General features: G+C 43.4%; 1 protein-coding gene across 8 annotated transcripts in view; it reads left to right on the forward strand.

The window, feature by feature from the left end:
• Positions 1-16,249, forward strand: part of DOCK10 (dedicator of cytokinesis 10) — a 1,791,775-nt gene that overhangs the window by 1,107,686 nt on the left and 667,840 nt on the right. For all 8 annotated transcript variants that reach the window (XM_085634396.1, XM_085634392.1, XM_085634394.1 and 5 more), the window contains exon 17: positions 4,036-4,223. In XM_085634396.1, the coding sequence (XP_085490522.1) occupies positions 4,036-4,223 (188 nt within the window). The remainder of the gene's footprint in view (positions 1-4,035; positions 4,224-16,249) is intronic.

Genomic DNA, 16,249 nt, shown 5'->3' on the forward strand with positions numbered 1-16,249 from the left:
AAAGTTTCTTTCAGCATTCGCCATCTGATTGAATCAGACAAGCATCCATGACAGACCCTGAGACGTATGGCCTCTTCATCATTAAATTAATTGAACTTACAGTGTTCATTGTGTGTTTCAAGTCTCTACAAACTCATCAATGGTTTCAACACTTTTCTGTTGTTCTTGACTGAAAATATTTCTTTTATAGTCAACATTTGGCATTTGAATGAACTTGAGATTCAGGTTTCGTTAACCAGACGGTAAGTGATTTCTTTGTTAGTTCGTGGCATTTTCTTTATGACTTCCTTTATGCCATCAACTGCAAGATTTTTTAGTTGTTTGATATTTTTTTGTTATCAGTCTCTTTGAGTGCTGCATGAAATCTTCAGATGTCTCTATCCACATAGTACATCGGTCGCCAATATTTTTCTTATTGAATGTATCAAATGATGATGGTGGTTTTCAAGAAAACTGCAGCTTTGTAAACCAGTGTGGAACTCAATGAGGCAGGACATGGCGGTTTTTCAGCCACTCTTTTTCACTCATTCTGTCCGGGACCTTGTGATGTACTGGCCCTCTGGATCATCCTTAATGATAATTTGAAATAGGATTTTATTCTCGGTCTCCATTGGAACAAACAACCTGTCACTACTCCAGACTCCTCACTTCCACACCGACTTTCACTATTAAATAACTGTGTAGTTGTTCTGAGCCCCACTCAGAGGCAATTGTGGCTCACCTCTTCAGGAATGGACGGCTCCGTAAGCACATCCCAGGTACTTCTGCTTGGGCTGCTGTGCCCAGTGCTACAGTATGAAGACTCTATTTAATTACTTCTAGTAAGCAGACAACAATTTTCTTGCATTTAGGCTGGTTTGCGTCTGGTGCTTCTGTGCATTTGCTTACACCTGGTTGATCTCTGCCTCGCAACACTTGTAGTTGAAGCGTTATTGTGCTCTTGCCTGTCGCTTTGTAATTTTTTGACACCAGGTTGATTTTGGCTTGGCAGTACTCAGCGTTATCACTTTGAACTGTGTATGGCTCTATGTTGCATAGTAGTGCGGTACTGTTATGCATGACCTAACCAACAGGTTCTCGGCCCACGACATGTAGATTCTCTGTAAATGCTTTTGTTGTCAACTGCTTCACAGCATATGGAACTGCACTTTGACTCCACATGCATTTAGCGTTTACTTTGTACTTCGAAGACAGCACACGTGGCATACACAAGCATTTGCTTGGACCATGGCAAACTCTCTGAGAGAGCACAGTCAATCTTTGGGTTAGTTATCCCCTATCTCGCTGCTGTTTGAAGTGTCTTCCCAGCCGGGCTACCCGCCAATGACCACACCACACACAGCTTGGTATCACATGTCTTTATTCTATTGCGTGTAACTAAGAACTCATCATTTTAAAGCAGCCTTTAATGCAATTCATTACATCATAGCTTTACGGAGTTCATTGGGAGCCGCAAGGGTTTCTTCATTGTTAATTAGCAAGACACTACACAGCACTACTGGGAAAGTGTCTTCTTTGGTGCATGGGAAGCACTCTGGCAGCAACATATTATTTTCAATGGAGTACTGGATACCCTTGCACCATTCATGGTAAAGTAAATTGATCTGCATATAAAAATCTGACCCCTCTCATTGAAGGTAGAACAATGTTGGAATAAGATGGGCAGATTATTTTAGCCAGTATGTTGTCAACCTGATCCTTGCTAGTGGCACTTTGTTATTTAAAGATCCTGATTCTCTTTGTATTGTTAAAGACTTAAAATATGCACCCTCTCATTTTGTCAACTAGGAGCCTACAGAATGATTTTCTTCAACAATGAATCTTTTTACGTATTGTACAATGCATGTTTATCCTAATAAAGAAATGTTGAAAATGAAAAAAAGGTGCCAAAGGGAACTTGAGAATGAGCATCAACACATGTGAGACAATTACAATAAAAATGATTCTTTGAGACCATGAAACAAAATCTCTGCAAATTGATTAAGTTAAAGCTGAACTACAGAATCCTTTTGTTAACCACAGAATCATGACTTTTACTGTGCTATGAGAGTTAGTTGTTGTATGCAAGTGTTTGACCACACTAATTATTCACCTGAAAGATTCCAAAATGAACCAGAAATAGCAACCTATGTGTTGCTTTCAAGAGAACCAGAACCTTTTTATTTAGTTTGCTACCAATGTGCACCATCTTCTCTTTTATTTCTCATACCACGCTTTAGAACTTGAGCCCTCCACACTGTTTTATTATCCTGTGAACCTAATGTTGTTAAAAATGTGCCACCCTTTGTAAATTAGCTGGTAAATTGTATGCTGTATAGTGCTTAAATATAAACCATTGCACTAACTCCTCCTGATCATACCCACCAGCTACCCGTACCACCCATGTGCTTAAATGCACTGGTACATTTTCTGTAAATATCCCTTGTAAGTAATTGGGTCAGTGGTTGATGGTAGAGGAAGATCCAATCAGGAAACAAACACAATTCTTGTCAGGGTGAACGGCAAAAAGTAATTAACTTACATTGTGTTTAACCCTCTGGTAGCTTGGAACAAAGCAGTCAGTCTTAACTTAAAGGCAATGTGTGAAGTCTTTCTGCAGCACACAAATGGTAATAAAGTGAAAACACAACACAAGAAAAATCCCATATCACTTTAGAAAAAAAGAGTAACTTTCAATAAATAAAATGATGCCAGAATGACACAAATCCAGTTACTGGAACCAGAGTTAAAATAGCTCCTAAAATCCCTAAGTTGCCACTCTCGGTCATCTAGTCATACTAGACAAGAGGAAATTCACAAGTTTAGGTTGACCGCAATGGAGCACTGGTCAGATACAGGGTCCAGGTTAGTCGCACTGAAAACATTTCCTTCTCAAAAGTTGGCTCGGAGAGTTCTGTTTGCACTAGAGGAGTCCACAAGGAGAAGGGAGATCATCATGGATGGTTGTCACTGCAACATAAAGAGCAGGCTTGGTTCTGCAGGCTGTTGTCACTGGAGTGCCAAAAGCTGGTTGGGCGTCTCAGATGTTTGTTGCTGGAGATTTAGTTTGGCGGTCACTGCGGGCTGTCATTGCTGTAACGTGGAGTGCGGATCTCGCATGGCTGGTCTTTGCTAACAGTCACTGTAGTGGACATCGGAGGCTCAGTGCAAAGTAGCGGTCACAAAGAGCCCAAACTTCAGGACTTCATCTTTTCTTCTTTGGAGGAGCTCAAACCCATACCAGTCAAGGGTCCAGGACCTCTTGGGGATCAGTGACTTCAAGATTAACAGGGCTAAGGCAGGTCCATTTATAGGTCCAGGCTTTTCATAGTACAGCTCCAGTACAAAAGATAGGCCTGTCTTTTTATTTGCTGAGTCCCAACTGTGTAGTCTCCGCAGTCGCAAACTTACTATTAACTGGTGGTTTGTGAACATAAATGAAGTAAAGTTACACAAAAGTATAAGTTTACCTCTGTGAATCAAGCCCTCAGAGTTAAGCTGACTAACAATAGCCTACTGCTCCTCAAGGCTACACATTACATAATTAGCATTGATAGGTGAAATTCTAGTGCACAGTTCTTAGACCAACTTCAAACTATTTTATGTAACACCAGGCATCTCTAGGGTTGGTGTTCTAATACTGGGCATATCTGGAGTTGGTGTTCTAGCTGCAGTTGTTAGCCTTCACTTTTTCCTCTTATAGGCACATGAGTGCCCGTAGGGTTATAGTGGGAAATGAGTCAAATGCAAGGATGTAAGGATCTAAAGAAAGTAGCAAGGGAAGGAATGTGGGTATTTCTCTTTAAATCCCCTTCCCCAAAGTGATTTTTTAAGTAGGGGCAGTGTGTTGTAGCTTATGCATGCTCATACAATGTGAAGATTGCCAAAGGAGATGTTGGTAAAAGTCCCTTCAATGTACATACTGGTCCACACATGTGCCTGTTATAACGAGATCATTTTCAACTCATCTCCTTTATAATTTTTCCTTTTCAAACTGTTCACATAGTGTGAAAATATGGCATCTGACAATTTCCTTGTTTCTCTTTGCTTGTGAAGATAGCGTGACCTCATCCTTTGTGCCAGTCAAGCCATTTGAGGAGACAGAAAAGTATCCGCCCACTGTGGAGGTCGAAGAATTTGCTCAGTTCTCGACAAAATATTCGCAGCCTTATCGAGTGTATAAGAACCAAATATACCTCTATCCGAAGCACCTCAAGTACGATAGCCAAAGATGCTTCAGCAAGGTATGGTTTATTGCTTGAATATTTCAAGGGGAGTATTAGAAAGATTCAGAGAGTTCCTAAAAGAAGCGTAACTATTAATGAACGTTCATTTATCATTACAATGAGGCAGCAGAACTGTGTTGTGGCTGCTGCATAGAATCCGGTACAAGTGAGCCCATAAATAACCCCCTTTTGTTGTGGCCAAACAAAATGCAGTTTTGTGCAATGTTAGTCCCTATTCCGGATGACATACTGTGTAATAGCCTTATAAAGGCATGGTAATACCATCCAGTATCGGTAATACTGTGTGCTGTTATGAGGACCTTAATTGGAAACGGACATGACTTTTAGTGAGTTATTCCTATACATTGGTCAATAATGAAAAATTTAATATGAAAATCTGAATTGCCAACGTCTGCGCCTAAAACCAGTAGATGCACAGCTTGTTTTCAGACAAAATTCAAATGACATACCTGATTGGAGGGGAAGAATTCTCTCACTGCTGATTATTTGTATGCTGTAATGTGTTAGTATTTAAAACCTTTCATTCTGTATTTCTTTTCATGTTAGGTTACTAATATATTAAACAGCTTTCCAACTACCTTCTTGGCCAGATATGGGCTTTTTTTGGAAGCATTATATAAAAGTACCACTATATTAGTTGGAGCTTGAAAACTTAAGCCAAATTATAAATATACAAACTTAGAAAAATGCCATGTTAATACGGGCGAAGGGGGTAGTACCGTTAGAACATAATATATTGTGAAGACATTTTTAGGATAGTAAGCTTCTTTTATGTCTTTCGTAAAATGGTTATCATGCCCATGACCGCTCTCTCTTTTTCCAGTGTTTGGGCTTCAAGCCAAAATCTTAATTAAAGATTTCTAGCTTTTCATGCAGAATTGTGTTGACAGATGTAAGTATAGAATCGTGCAATGTGAAAAACGCACACCAAAAGCATTGATCCCAAGGCAGAATCATGAACTCATTTTTATTCCACCAAAATGCACTGTGGAGTGACAGTGAGTGAGATGGTCGTGTTTTGGAAAATACTGGGAGCAGCCATGGAGATGGAAAGCTTACCAAGAAGTGGGTGTTTGGCATGAATCTAATAATATGTTGAACTGTTGAAAAAGAGGTCCTATAATTGGGATTGTGAGAAATCAGTCAATTTATCAAGGGTTTGTATAGCGCAGCTACTCACCCATGAGGGTCTCAAGGCGCTGAGGGGGAAAGGGGGGGCTGATACGTCTGAGCCTGGAGGTTCAGTCGAAGAGCCAGGTCTTGAGATCCTTCCTGAATTGGGTCAGTGACAGGGATTGCCTGAGGTGGATGGGAAGGGTGTTCCAGGTCTTGGCGGCGAGGTAGGAGAAGGATACTCCTATGGTTCTGGTCTTGTGGATCTGTGAGACGATGGCCTGGGCAAGTTCGGCGGAGCAAAGTTGTCTGGTGGGTACGTGGAATGCTAGGCGGTGGTTCAGCTATGCTGGTCCTATGTCCTATAGAGCTTTGTAGACATATATGAGGAGCTTAAAGTGATTCTCTTGTTGACTGGGAGACAGTGGAGTTGTCGAAGGTGTTCAGTGTTTTGGCTGCAGCGGGGAATATAGAAGACCAGTCTGGCTGTGGCATATTGAACATTCTCTAGTTTCCTGAGCAGTTTCTGGGTGACGCCGGCGTAGAGTGTGCTGCCGTAGTCGAGTCTGCTGTTGGTGAGTGCATGGGTGACCATCCTTCTGGATTCTGTGGGGATCCCTCTGAATGTCTTTTGAAGCTGGCAGAGCATGTGGAAGCAGGATGAGGATAAGGTGTTGATCTGGCGGTTCATTGTGAACGATGAGGCCAGTATGATGCTGAGGTTACGTGCATGGTCTGTGGGGGGGTTCACAGGGCGGCAGGCCCCCAGGAGTCGTCCCAGGCTTAGGGGGTGTGTCTCAGGATGAGTACTTTGCGTTGAGCTTGAGGCAGCTATCTTTCATTCAAGTGGCAACAGCCTTCATCCCGCTGTGAAAGTTGATTCTGGTGGCTGTGGGTACATTGGTAAGGAAGAGAATCAGATGGGTGTTGTCGACGTAGGAGACAGTGTTGAATCCTTGGTTTCTGATAATGGCGCGAGGGGGGCCATGTAGATGTGGAAGAGGATGGAGCTCAGGGAGCAGTCCTTGGGCACTCTGCAGATGATCTCTGTAGGTTCTAAGAGAAACGGAGGTAGTCTGACTCGCTGTGTTCTGTCAGTAAGGAAGAAGTGGATCGAGTCCAGGGCCTGGTCACGGATTCCGGCGTCATGGAACCTCGTAATTAGGGTGCGGTAAGAAACAGTTACGAAGGCGGCTGAGAGGTCCAGTAGGATGAGATTTCTGGTTTCTCATTGGTCAAGGAGGGAGTGGATGTCATTGGTGGTGGCTAGGAGTACGGTCTCTGAACTGTGGTTGCTTCAGAAGCCGGGTTGGGAGATGCCCAGGTCATGGTTCTCTTCTATGAACTCAGAGAGTTGGGCTTTGATGGCCTTTTTGATGACCTTGGCTGGGAAGGGGAGGAGGGAGATGGGTCTGAAGTTCTTAAGGTCTGTCAGGTCGGCGGTTGGGGTTGATCTTGATGTGTTTCCAGTCATCGGGGAAGGTGGCAGTCTCGATGGGGCAGTTGATGGTGCGGCGAAGCTCGGGCGATGGAGGTGGCTGCTCTATGGAAGATGTGATATGGGCAATGGTCCAATGGGGCTCTGAAGTGGATGCTCTTTATGGTCTTGAGTGACTCATTAATGACGAGCAGAGTCCAGTTGAGCAGTATCTGTTGGGGTGCAGTGTGGTTGTGTGTGGTGGTGACGGGCATTGTGGCAGGGTCTTAAGTGTCAAAGCTGTCATAGATCTGCCTGGTCTTGTAGTGGAGGAAGGTGCTGAGTTTGTTGCAGAGGTCTTGGGAGGGTGGGATGTCTATAGTCTTGCTGTTGGTCCTGGCGAACTCCTTGACTATGGCGAAGAGTTCTTTGCTGTTGTGTGCATTGGCATTGATTCTGTCTTGCAGGGCCGTTTTTTTTGTGGTTTTGAGGAGGAGGTGGTATGCCTTGACATTGATGTTGGTTTTGAAGGTAGCATGGGTTGCCTGGGTTTTGTTTTTCCTCCATCTTTTCTTGAGTCGTTTGCAGGTGCATCTGGATTCCTGGAGGGTGAGAGTGAACATTATAAACTTTTAGTGTGTCTTTGTTATTAAGACAAAAGCCTGTTGCATTTTAATTGTTGTAGTTTTAATGTGGGCATTTTAGATCCAGTCTAGACACAACTTTACCTGTTTCACCAGAATTTGGTAGTCCACAAAGAAAATCGTAAATAAAAAATACACACCTCTATACATGCTTTGAAAGGTTTTTGGTCAGTACTTTCATCCATTAGCCTGCTCAGCATTCATTCATATCCAAGCACAACCCCAAATTCCGTGGGGAAATGGGAGAGCCAACTTTAGCCACTGGTTCACTTGCACTTTGAGTGAAAGCATTTTGCCTGATCACATTTGCACATCCACCTAACAAGAATTGCACTTTAGTGTGAGGGCTGGTTGGTCATCAATTTACTTTGCAGTGTTTTTTCTTTACATTCTTTATACTTTAAATATTATGTTTTTTGTAGTCAGTCCTTCGCGTTTAAACTGTTTTCAGGTTACAGTAATTCAAAGCTACTGATAATGTTTGTTTGACCAGTAAGAATCATATTTTCCTTTGATCTGCATTAAAGTACAGTGGTTTCTGTGCTGTTTCTAAGTACACCGATTTGCTTGGAACGACCTTTACTATTCTAATAAAATGATATGGAACGTTGAGGCGTGGCATATTTTATCATAACTTTTTAATTGTTTTGACAAATACAATAAGAAACATAATATAATTGATAGATCTATTTATCTTACCCATGCTTCTTAAGTTTGGGCGTAAAAACCCCAACAGTGAAAATGCTGCTGGCTAAAAACACACAACTGCAGGTATCATACCTGATGCTAGGCAACTTGTCAGCTTTAATATAAAAAATGTATAAAATAATTGAATAGTAACTAAAGAGCTACCTAAAAGGTCACAGTTGAGCATTAAAACAACCTTTACAAGATAACATTTTTAGACTCATGACTTGTCTCAGGGTACCACCATCATACATTATTAAAAATACATTGTTTCCTGAAAAGTGGACACTACAAGACACACCAATTCAATATTTGCTATGGGGGAGCACACCTATACCAGTCCTGCCAACACCCAAAATGGTAATTTGGGGTGGGTGAGAAATCCCGCTCCGCCGGCGGAGTTTGTGGAGTTTTTCCTATTCCACGCTGAGCTGGCAAAACTCTGCTAACCGTCATGTGGCAGAGTTGTTCTTCATGTGCAGCTCATCAATGTTATATTGGTGAGCATGAGCAAGAATTTGCGTCCCCTAGCACGATTTGTGAGTGCTAGAAAGCCTCCTAGCATGATTTATGAATGCGGTAGGTCATGGCAGGTTGCTACCGTTCACATTGAGCAAGCTGCTGCTCCCATAGACAACCTGTTCAAGCAGTAGAAAGAAGCAGTGCCCTCTGGTGCGCTGTGTGGTGCCGTCTGCACTGATTTTGCAGTGCGGAATAAGCTCCTGGCTCTAAAAATCAATTCGAGCAGCACAACATGCCAAATCCCTCTTCCAGAACTCCGTGGGATCTGGCAGAGTTTTTAGGTACCTCTGCGGAATTCCACAGGTGAAACTCCACAAGTTCATTCTACCCCGAGTGGTAATCCAATTATGGAGGTCTATCTTGAAACGTATGGGGTAGCACACTAAGTTGACCGGGGAAACCCTCTTATGAGTGGGCACTGTCCAGAGGCGGGTGGCTGACTTGGAGGGGTTTTTAAAGTGGAATACCATAGTCATCTCTACTCTGGCTGACCCGATGGAGGGCCAAATCCCTAAATCAGACCAATTCCTACAAAGGGAATTTGAACTCCACTACAGTCAGTTTTACCAATGGTTCCATCTCTGGCATGCCCTGACCCCTATATCTTGGGATGGAACATTTCCATGAATTTAACCCCCTAGATGCAAAGTTCTCAAGGGTAAAATGGGACGCCACAGGGCGGCACAGGTCTACCGCATAAGAATAAACCATATCGCGAACACCATTGATGTCCCTCACTCTGCTACCGGAGTAGTACCATCACTTCTGGTGATACCTATGCTGATATGTTAGAAACTAAAGTGCACACTTTCAAGGGGTAGACACATATAATCCTAATCAGACTGTCTGTTGTCATATCTTGCGCTGGGTACCTCTGGACCCGGAGTCAAGAGGAGGTGGGACTGATTAATGAAGGGGTTTGGACACTATCCACCTTTGTTTCCTTCTTTTTTACTTTGACACTGATTGTGTTGTATCATGCTTTATACATGTAATTTGTAATGCAAAAATCATTAAATTATGTTATTGAAAACACATTTTTTCAATTACATAAGGAGATATCGTTGCTTAAATTGCACGCTAGACCCGCGGGTTTGAAATTGCTTAGGCACCACAAATCCAAATTTTATTTTTCTGGAAAAAAGATTTGTCCCCTTTGCCTCAAATTGTATATATAGGTAGCAAGATTCCATTCAACAATGCAACATCTGAAAAGAAGTGCATTGCAAAGTTACCATGAGTGAACACAAAACTGATCTAATGCTCAGAAATGTCTTAATGTCCTGCTGGGGCTGTCACAGTCAATGCAATCTGATCCAGTCACAGTGTGTTATGCTAATTGCAGTAAATACTGTTGCAGTATTTGCTTAAGTATTCAAATGGCCCATAATGTACCAACCACTTGCAATTACCCCGAGTTTCTTGTTTTCTCAATTTTTGCAGCTCATCCTGACTTCAGGAACCTTTTAGATTAGTGGCAACCTTCTTTTCCCAAATTCAAGAGTAGTTTTTCAGGTCGAAGCTTACCAGACAGTGCAGCTGTATGGTTTGCTAAAGACATCTTGGGGACATTTAGAAAGCTGACATAGGAATGCATTCTTTCCATTACTGACCATTGGCTTTGTGGTCTGTAACTCGTGTTTTCTGGCTGTTTGCTGACTTTGCTTGTTTTAGGCATTCCAGATTGAGTTTGTCCCTTCCGTTGCCCTAACCTTGCTTACTGTATTCTTCCATGAACTCTCTATCTGTTAACAGGTCTTTAAATCGCGTTCTTATCTTGTCAAATTTACTGTGCATTCAAAGACAGAGATCAAATGTCAAATTGTCTTCCGAGTGAGCTTGGTGTTTACTGTTCTTTCTCTGACTTCAAAGTGAGAGAATTTATTTGGCAATCCTACTGAATATCCATGTAAGAGAGCAGGTGTAGTACGTGTTTTTCTAGCACACAGCAAAGATGTCATAATTAGTCCAAATGAGAAGCACACTTTGTTTTGTAATTCTGAAGCGTTACAACAAATATTTGAATTCAATGTCAACACATCAATATACCAGGGGCCGTATTACATAAGGTGCCCAGAGGGTGCAACGGGCGTTTGTGTCCACTTTTTCTGCCCCCAGGGCACTTTGGTATTATAGAAGGGGGAGCAGACGCTAGTGCGTCCCTTTCTATAATACTGATAGCGCAGGCACACTTAACACACCAGCACTATCAACAGAGGGTGTTCCCTCATTTGCATAAGGGTATGCCCTATGCAAATGAGGTAATTCCTTTGACTCTGCGCCTGTGCTATATTACAGACGTGGGCGCAGAGTCAAAGAAGCACTCAGAAGGTACAATGACAGTGTGCCATTTAAAAGGTGGTGCACTATCAGTGCGTCCCCTGAGAGCAGCCCTCTGCAGGGGGTAAAGGGGGTCCCAGGGACACCCCAGACATTCTTTTGCAGGCAAGTACAGTCACTGACTGCACCCGCCTACAAGGGTATCCCTAATCCCCTTTGAAAGTGCAGGCGGCTGCCGCCTGCACTGTGATAACACGGAGCAGCTGCTCTGTGTTTTCACATGAATGCGTGTCTGCCCTTAGAGAAGCACATTTATCATAATGGGGGGCATTGGCATTGTTTGCGCCAGGCGCACCTTTTCAGAGGTGCACTGGGCGCAAACAATGCCAATACGTAATACGGCCCTAGGTGTTGACATTTGCACACACCGTTTCTGTACAGTAATACCGTATTTTGGTGCAACTTTCATGGTCATCTCGATTGGAAAGGTGTTGTGCTACCACACCATGTATACTCCATGCTAAGCCACTCCACTCCACTCTGTGCCCTTCCACTCTATGCCACTGCACTTCATTCTACAACACTCTACTCCACTCTATGACATACCACTCCACTCTACGTCCCTCCATTCTAAGGCACTCTATGACATGCCACTCCACTTGTTTCCATACCACTCCAATCCATGCCACTCACTGCATGACTCAATACGCCACTTCACTCTATGCCTCTCCACTCCACACCACTTACCCCACTCTACCTTCACTCTATTCCACTCCAGTCTACTCCACTCCATTCCAATGTATCCCACTCCACTCCATTCCAATGTCCCCATATCTACCCCACTCAACTTCGATCCAATCTCCCCATTATACTCCACTGCAATCTACCCCATTCCAATCCACCCAATCTACCCCTCTCCACTTCACTCTACCCCAGTCCACTTCAACCTACCCCACTCCAGCCTAACCCACCCCAATTTACCCCACCCCACTCCAGTCTTCACCACTCCAGCCTATCCCACCCCAATTTACCCCACCCCACTCCAGTCTACCCCACTTCAATCTGCCCCACTTCAATCTACCCTACTTTACCCCAATCTACCCGACTCCACTCCATCTACTCCACCCAACCTCAATCTACCCCAATCCACTCCATTATGATCCAATCTACCTCACTCCAATCTACCCAATGCCACTCCACTCCATTCTCCCCCAATCTACCTCATTCCACACTATCCCACCCTACTCCACTCCAGTCTACTCCACTCCAATCTGCCCAACTCCACCCCAATCTACCACACTTCATAAAAATCTACCCCACTCTGCTCAGATCTATCCAGTATACCCCACTCAACTCCAGTCCACCTCAATCTCCCCCACTCTAAGCTACACCAATCTACCTTACTCCAATGTATCAATACAACTCTCTCTAATGTAACTGATTCCAGTTTAATTTACCCCACTCCTCTCCAAACTACCCCACTCTACCACAATCTATCCCATACCAATCTACCCCACTCCAATCTACCACAATCCACCCCACTCCACTCCAACCTACCACATGCTAATCCACCCAATCTACCCCACTGCACTCTACCACACTCCAGTCTAATCTAACACACTTCTAAAATCTACCCCACTCTACCCCAATCAAACCCACTCCACCCCAATCCAAACTACCCCTCTCCACCACAATCTAACACAATCCAATCTACCATAATCTACCCCACTCCACTCCAAGCTACCACACCAGAATCCACCCCACTCAACCTCTCTCCAATCTACCCTACCCCACTCCACACAAATCTACCCTACTCCAATCTACCCTATCCCACTCCACACAAATCTACCCTACTCCAATCTACCCTATCCCACTCCACACAAATCTACCCTACTCCAATCTACCCCTCCCCAATCAACCTTGCCCCAATCTACCTCACTCCAATCTACCCCTATCTACTCTACTCCAATGAAGACCCCACTCTACCCTCACTCTATACCAATCTACCCCACTCCACCTAATTCCATCCCCCACCCCACTTCACTCTACCTAACCTCAATCTAACCCACTCCAGTTCACCCAACTCTACACCAATCTGCCCCACTCTACTCCAATCCACCCCACTCCAAGCTACCCCACTGCAATCATCCCTCTTCAGTCTACCCGCTCCAATCAATCCCACTCCATTCCAATCTACCCTACTCTGACCCACACTATCTACACTACTCCATCCCACCCTAATCTACCACTTTACACTCCACTCCAATCTACCCAACTCAACCCCAACCCAATCTATCCCACTCCACTCCAATTTCAACTCCACTCTAACCTAGCATACTTGACTTCACCCTACTTCACCCCAATCTACCCCCTCCACTCTACCCCAGTCTATCCCACTCCAATGCACCTACTCCAATCCACCCAATCTATCCCACTCCACTCTGCCCCAATCTAGAACACTTAATTCCACTCTACCTAATCTAACCAACTCCACTTCCCTCTAATCTGTCACATGCCACTCAAATCTACCCCACTCCAGTCCAATCTAACCCCCTGCACCCCAAATCCACCACACTCTACCCACTCCAGTCTACCCCACTCCCACTCCCTTTCCCTCTATTCTAATTTACTCCAATCCACCCCACTCCAAACTACCCTAATCCAACCCACTCCATTCCATTCTACCCACTATGATCCACCCAATCTACCCCACTCCACTCCAGTCTACCTTACTCCATTCTATCCCAACCCACCCCACTCTTCCCCAATATACCCCACTCCATTCCTGTCTACCCTAATATATGCTGCTCCACTCTACCCTATGATATCCCATCACACTCTACCCCAATATATCCCACTACACTACCCAAATCTACCCTCATCCACCCTACCTCTATCTGCCCAACTCTAATCTATGGCAATCTACTCCACTCCAGTCTACCCCACTTCCCCCATCTACCCCACTTTACCCCAATCAACCCCAATTTAATCTACCCCACTCCAATCTACTGTGCTAACCTACCCAACTCCCCCTCCAATCTACTCTACTCCAACCTACCTCACTCAAGTCTACCTCACTCCAATTTACCCCACTCCATTCTACCCCCTCTACCACCACTCCACTTAATGCCAATCTACCCCACTTCACTCTACCCCAGTTTACCCCTTCTACCCCAGTGTACCGCACTCCAATTTACCCCTCCCCATATTGAGCAGCAGCCACACTGGTGTACAACATGGCTAAAATACCTTGCCAAATCTAATAACTCTCGATTTGGCAAGACCTATTGCCTTTGCCAATGCTTATTTCTGTTTTTCTGTTTGGAGTGAGAGTGATAACACTATTGTGAACCACTCTGCCCTCCAGTTATACATGCTAAAACGTTGATCATACAGTTGGAACGAAGGCCACATTTCAGTGGAGGAGCAATGAAAGCCTTGCAAAAAAAGCGTGTGAAACTGAGTATTTTTTTTCCACAAAATTCCACAAAAACTTTGTGAAATTTCCTTAGTATCTCTATGTAAACTCACAGTGGCTTAGTATAGGGCACTAGAGTAGAAATTAATTCCGGGCAAACAGTAATAAACACAAAGTGAATGTGAGGAGAAGAAAAAAACAGTGTCTATAATAGCACATTTTAGGGCCAGAATCCAATGCGGTTTGGAAATCATTCCGACTGAATCGGTTTGGGAATGGTTTCCGACTGACTCGGATAGGGTGAGTCTGACCGACCGAGAACGATGCATCTGGATGCTTCCAGAAACAATTTGGTCAGACTCCCATTGACTTCCACGGGAGCCTAGGTTCCGATCGAATACATAGGCTCCCATTGAAGAAAGGGGTGGTTGGGGGGAATCGGGCACCCTGTGGTGGGCACCCCTGGTGCCTGCCACACTGTGCATGGCTAGTAAGGGGGACCCATGGGTACACCCATGCGCTTGATTGGGAAGTCTACGGGTGCAGTGGGGCCCGCTACAGGCCCCCAAAGTCTGATTCTGACTGCCGATTTGAGTCAGACGGCACGATTCGGAGAGGCTGTCTGAATCCAGCATTGTCTTCAGTCGCTCGGAAATTCAGCCCATAGAGACGTACGAGTCTGCTCCATACAGCTGGGTCATTACAAATGCCATCAGGTTCGGATTGGGATATTCCTAATGCCTAACTCGCATCGTTCTCGTCAGTCGGAAACCTTTCTGATTCGGCCAGAAAGACAAGATTCCGATCTAATTCGGATGGAGAAATGCTGTTAGGAGGCCTTCCTAACCATATAGGAATCAGCCCCTAGGTCCTCCACGTGCCCTGATTTTGAAGCACTTAACAGCCTTAAACATAGTATCCATACATTGTTTCAGTCTTTGACTGATTGGTTCCATCATAGCCTATACACCTTGTAATCATAGATAATTTTGTCTGATTAAGAGATGTGATTTTTTTCCACTGGACTAATTAATTTTCACCTCTTAACTGACTTTTATGGCTATGTTTATTTTTTCCTACTCTGAAATACTATGGAACTATTATCCTTTTGAATATATCTCACAAAGTAATGTTGTTTGCTAATATTATGTAAAATCCATGGTAAATTTCTTTAAAATTGTGGCCATTTTCTTTTTCCAATAAATGATCATGCCTGAAGATCTTGGCCCTTAATATGTCCTGGTGAAGGATCCCACCATCATAATGAGGGCATACACACATCAAATAAACTCACATCCTAGGATATTCTATTAAATTAATCTTTTGAAAAAAACACATATAAAAAGTATCCTAAAATTAACTGTGCAAATCCTTCTACAGAGACTGAGCCATGGTACTGATAACTGTGAAGAGCAAACTAAGTATATTTTAAGTTTGTATTTGTGCCATTCTCTCAGCTAGCATACACTCTTGATAGGTTTATAAAATGGATTCAGATACTTCATCAAATTCAATAGATTTGTATTTTTTTTTATTATTTGAGTGGTACGACAATCAGACAATCACTTATTTATAATGAATTGCAAACAAACATTGCACATAATTATTTAAAACAAATGACTATTACATAAATAATAAAACAGATAGCAGAGAAAGCTTATCATTTGTAGACTCCCAATAATAATCAACAAAAAAGCAAAGGTATTTCAAATGCGACCTGACCCAAGAGATAAAATGCAGTAGTACAAAGAGTAAAAGAAAAGAAAATGACTAAGCACAATATAGTAGTCCTACTATTTTATTCCCAAAGGTAAAAAAGTAATATATAAAGTAAAATGCTCACACAATGCTACAGTCCCAATCTTCAAATAAAAATAAAACAGTCTGTTCATGGTCAAATCCTTGTGCAAACATGCAATTATGAAAGTTTGATGACAAACAT

The sequence above is a fragment of the Triturus cristatus genome, chromosome 11, assembly GCF_964204655.1.
Source record: "Triturus cristatus chromosome 11, aTriCri1.1, whole genome shotgun sequence".
Classification (NCBI taxonomy): Eukaryota; Metazoa; Chordata; class Amphibia; order Caudata; family Salamandridae; genus Triturus; species Triturus cristatus.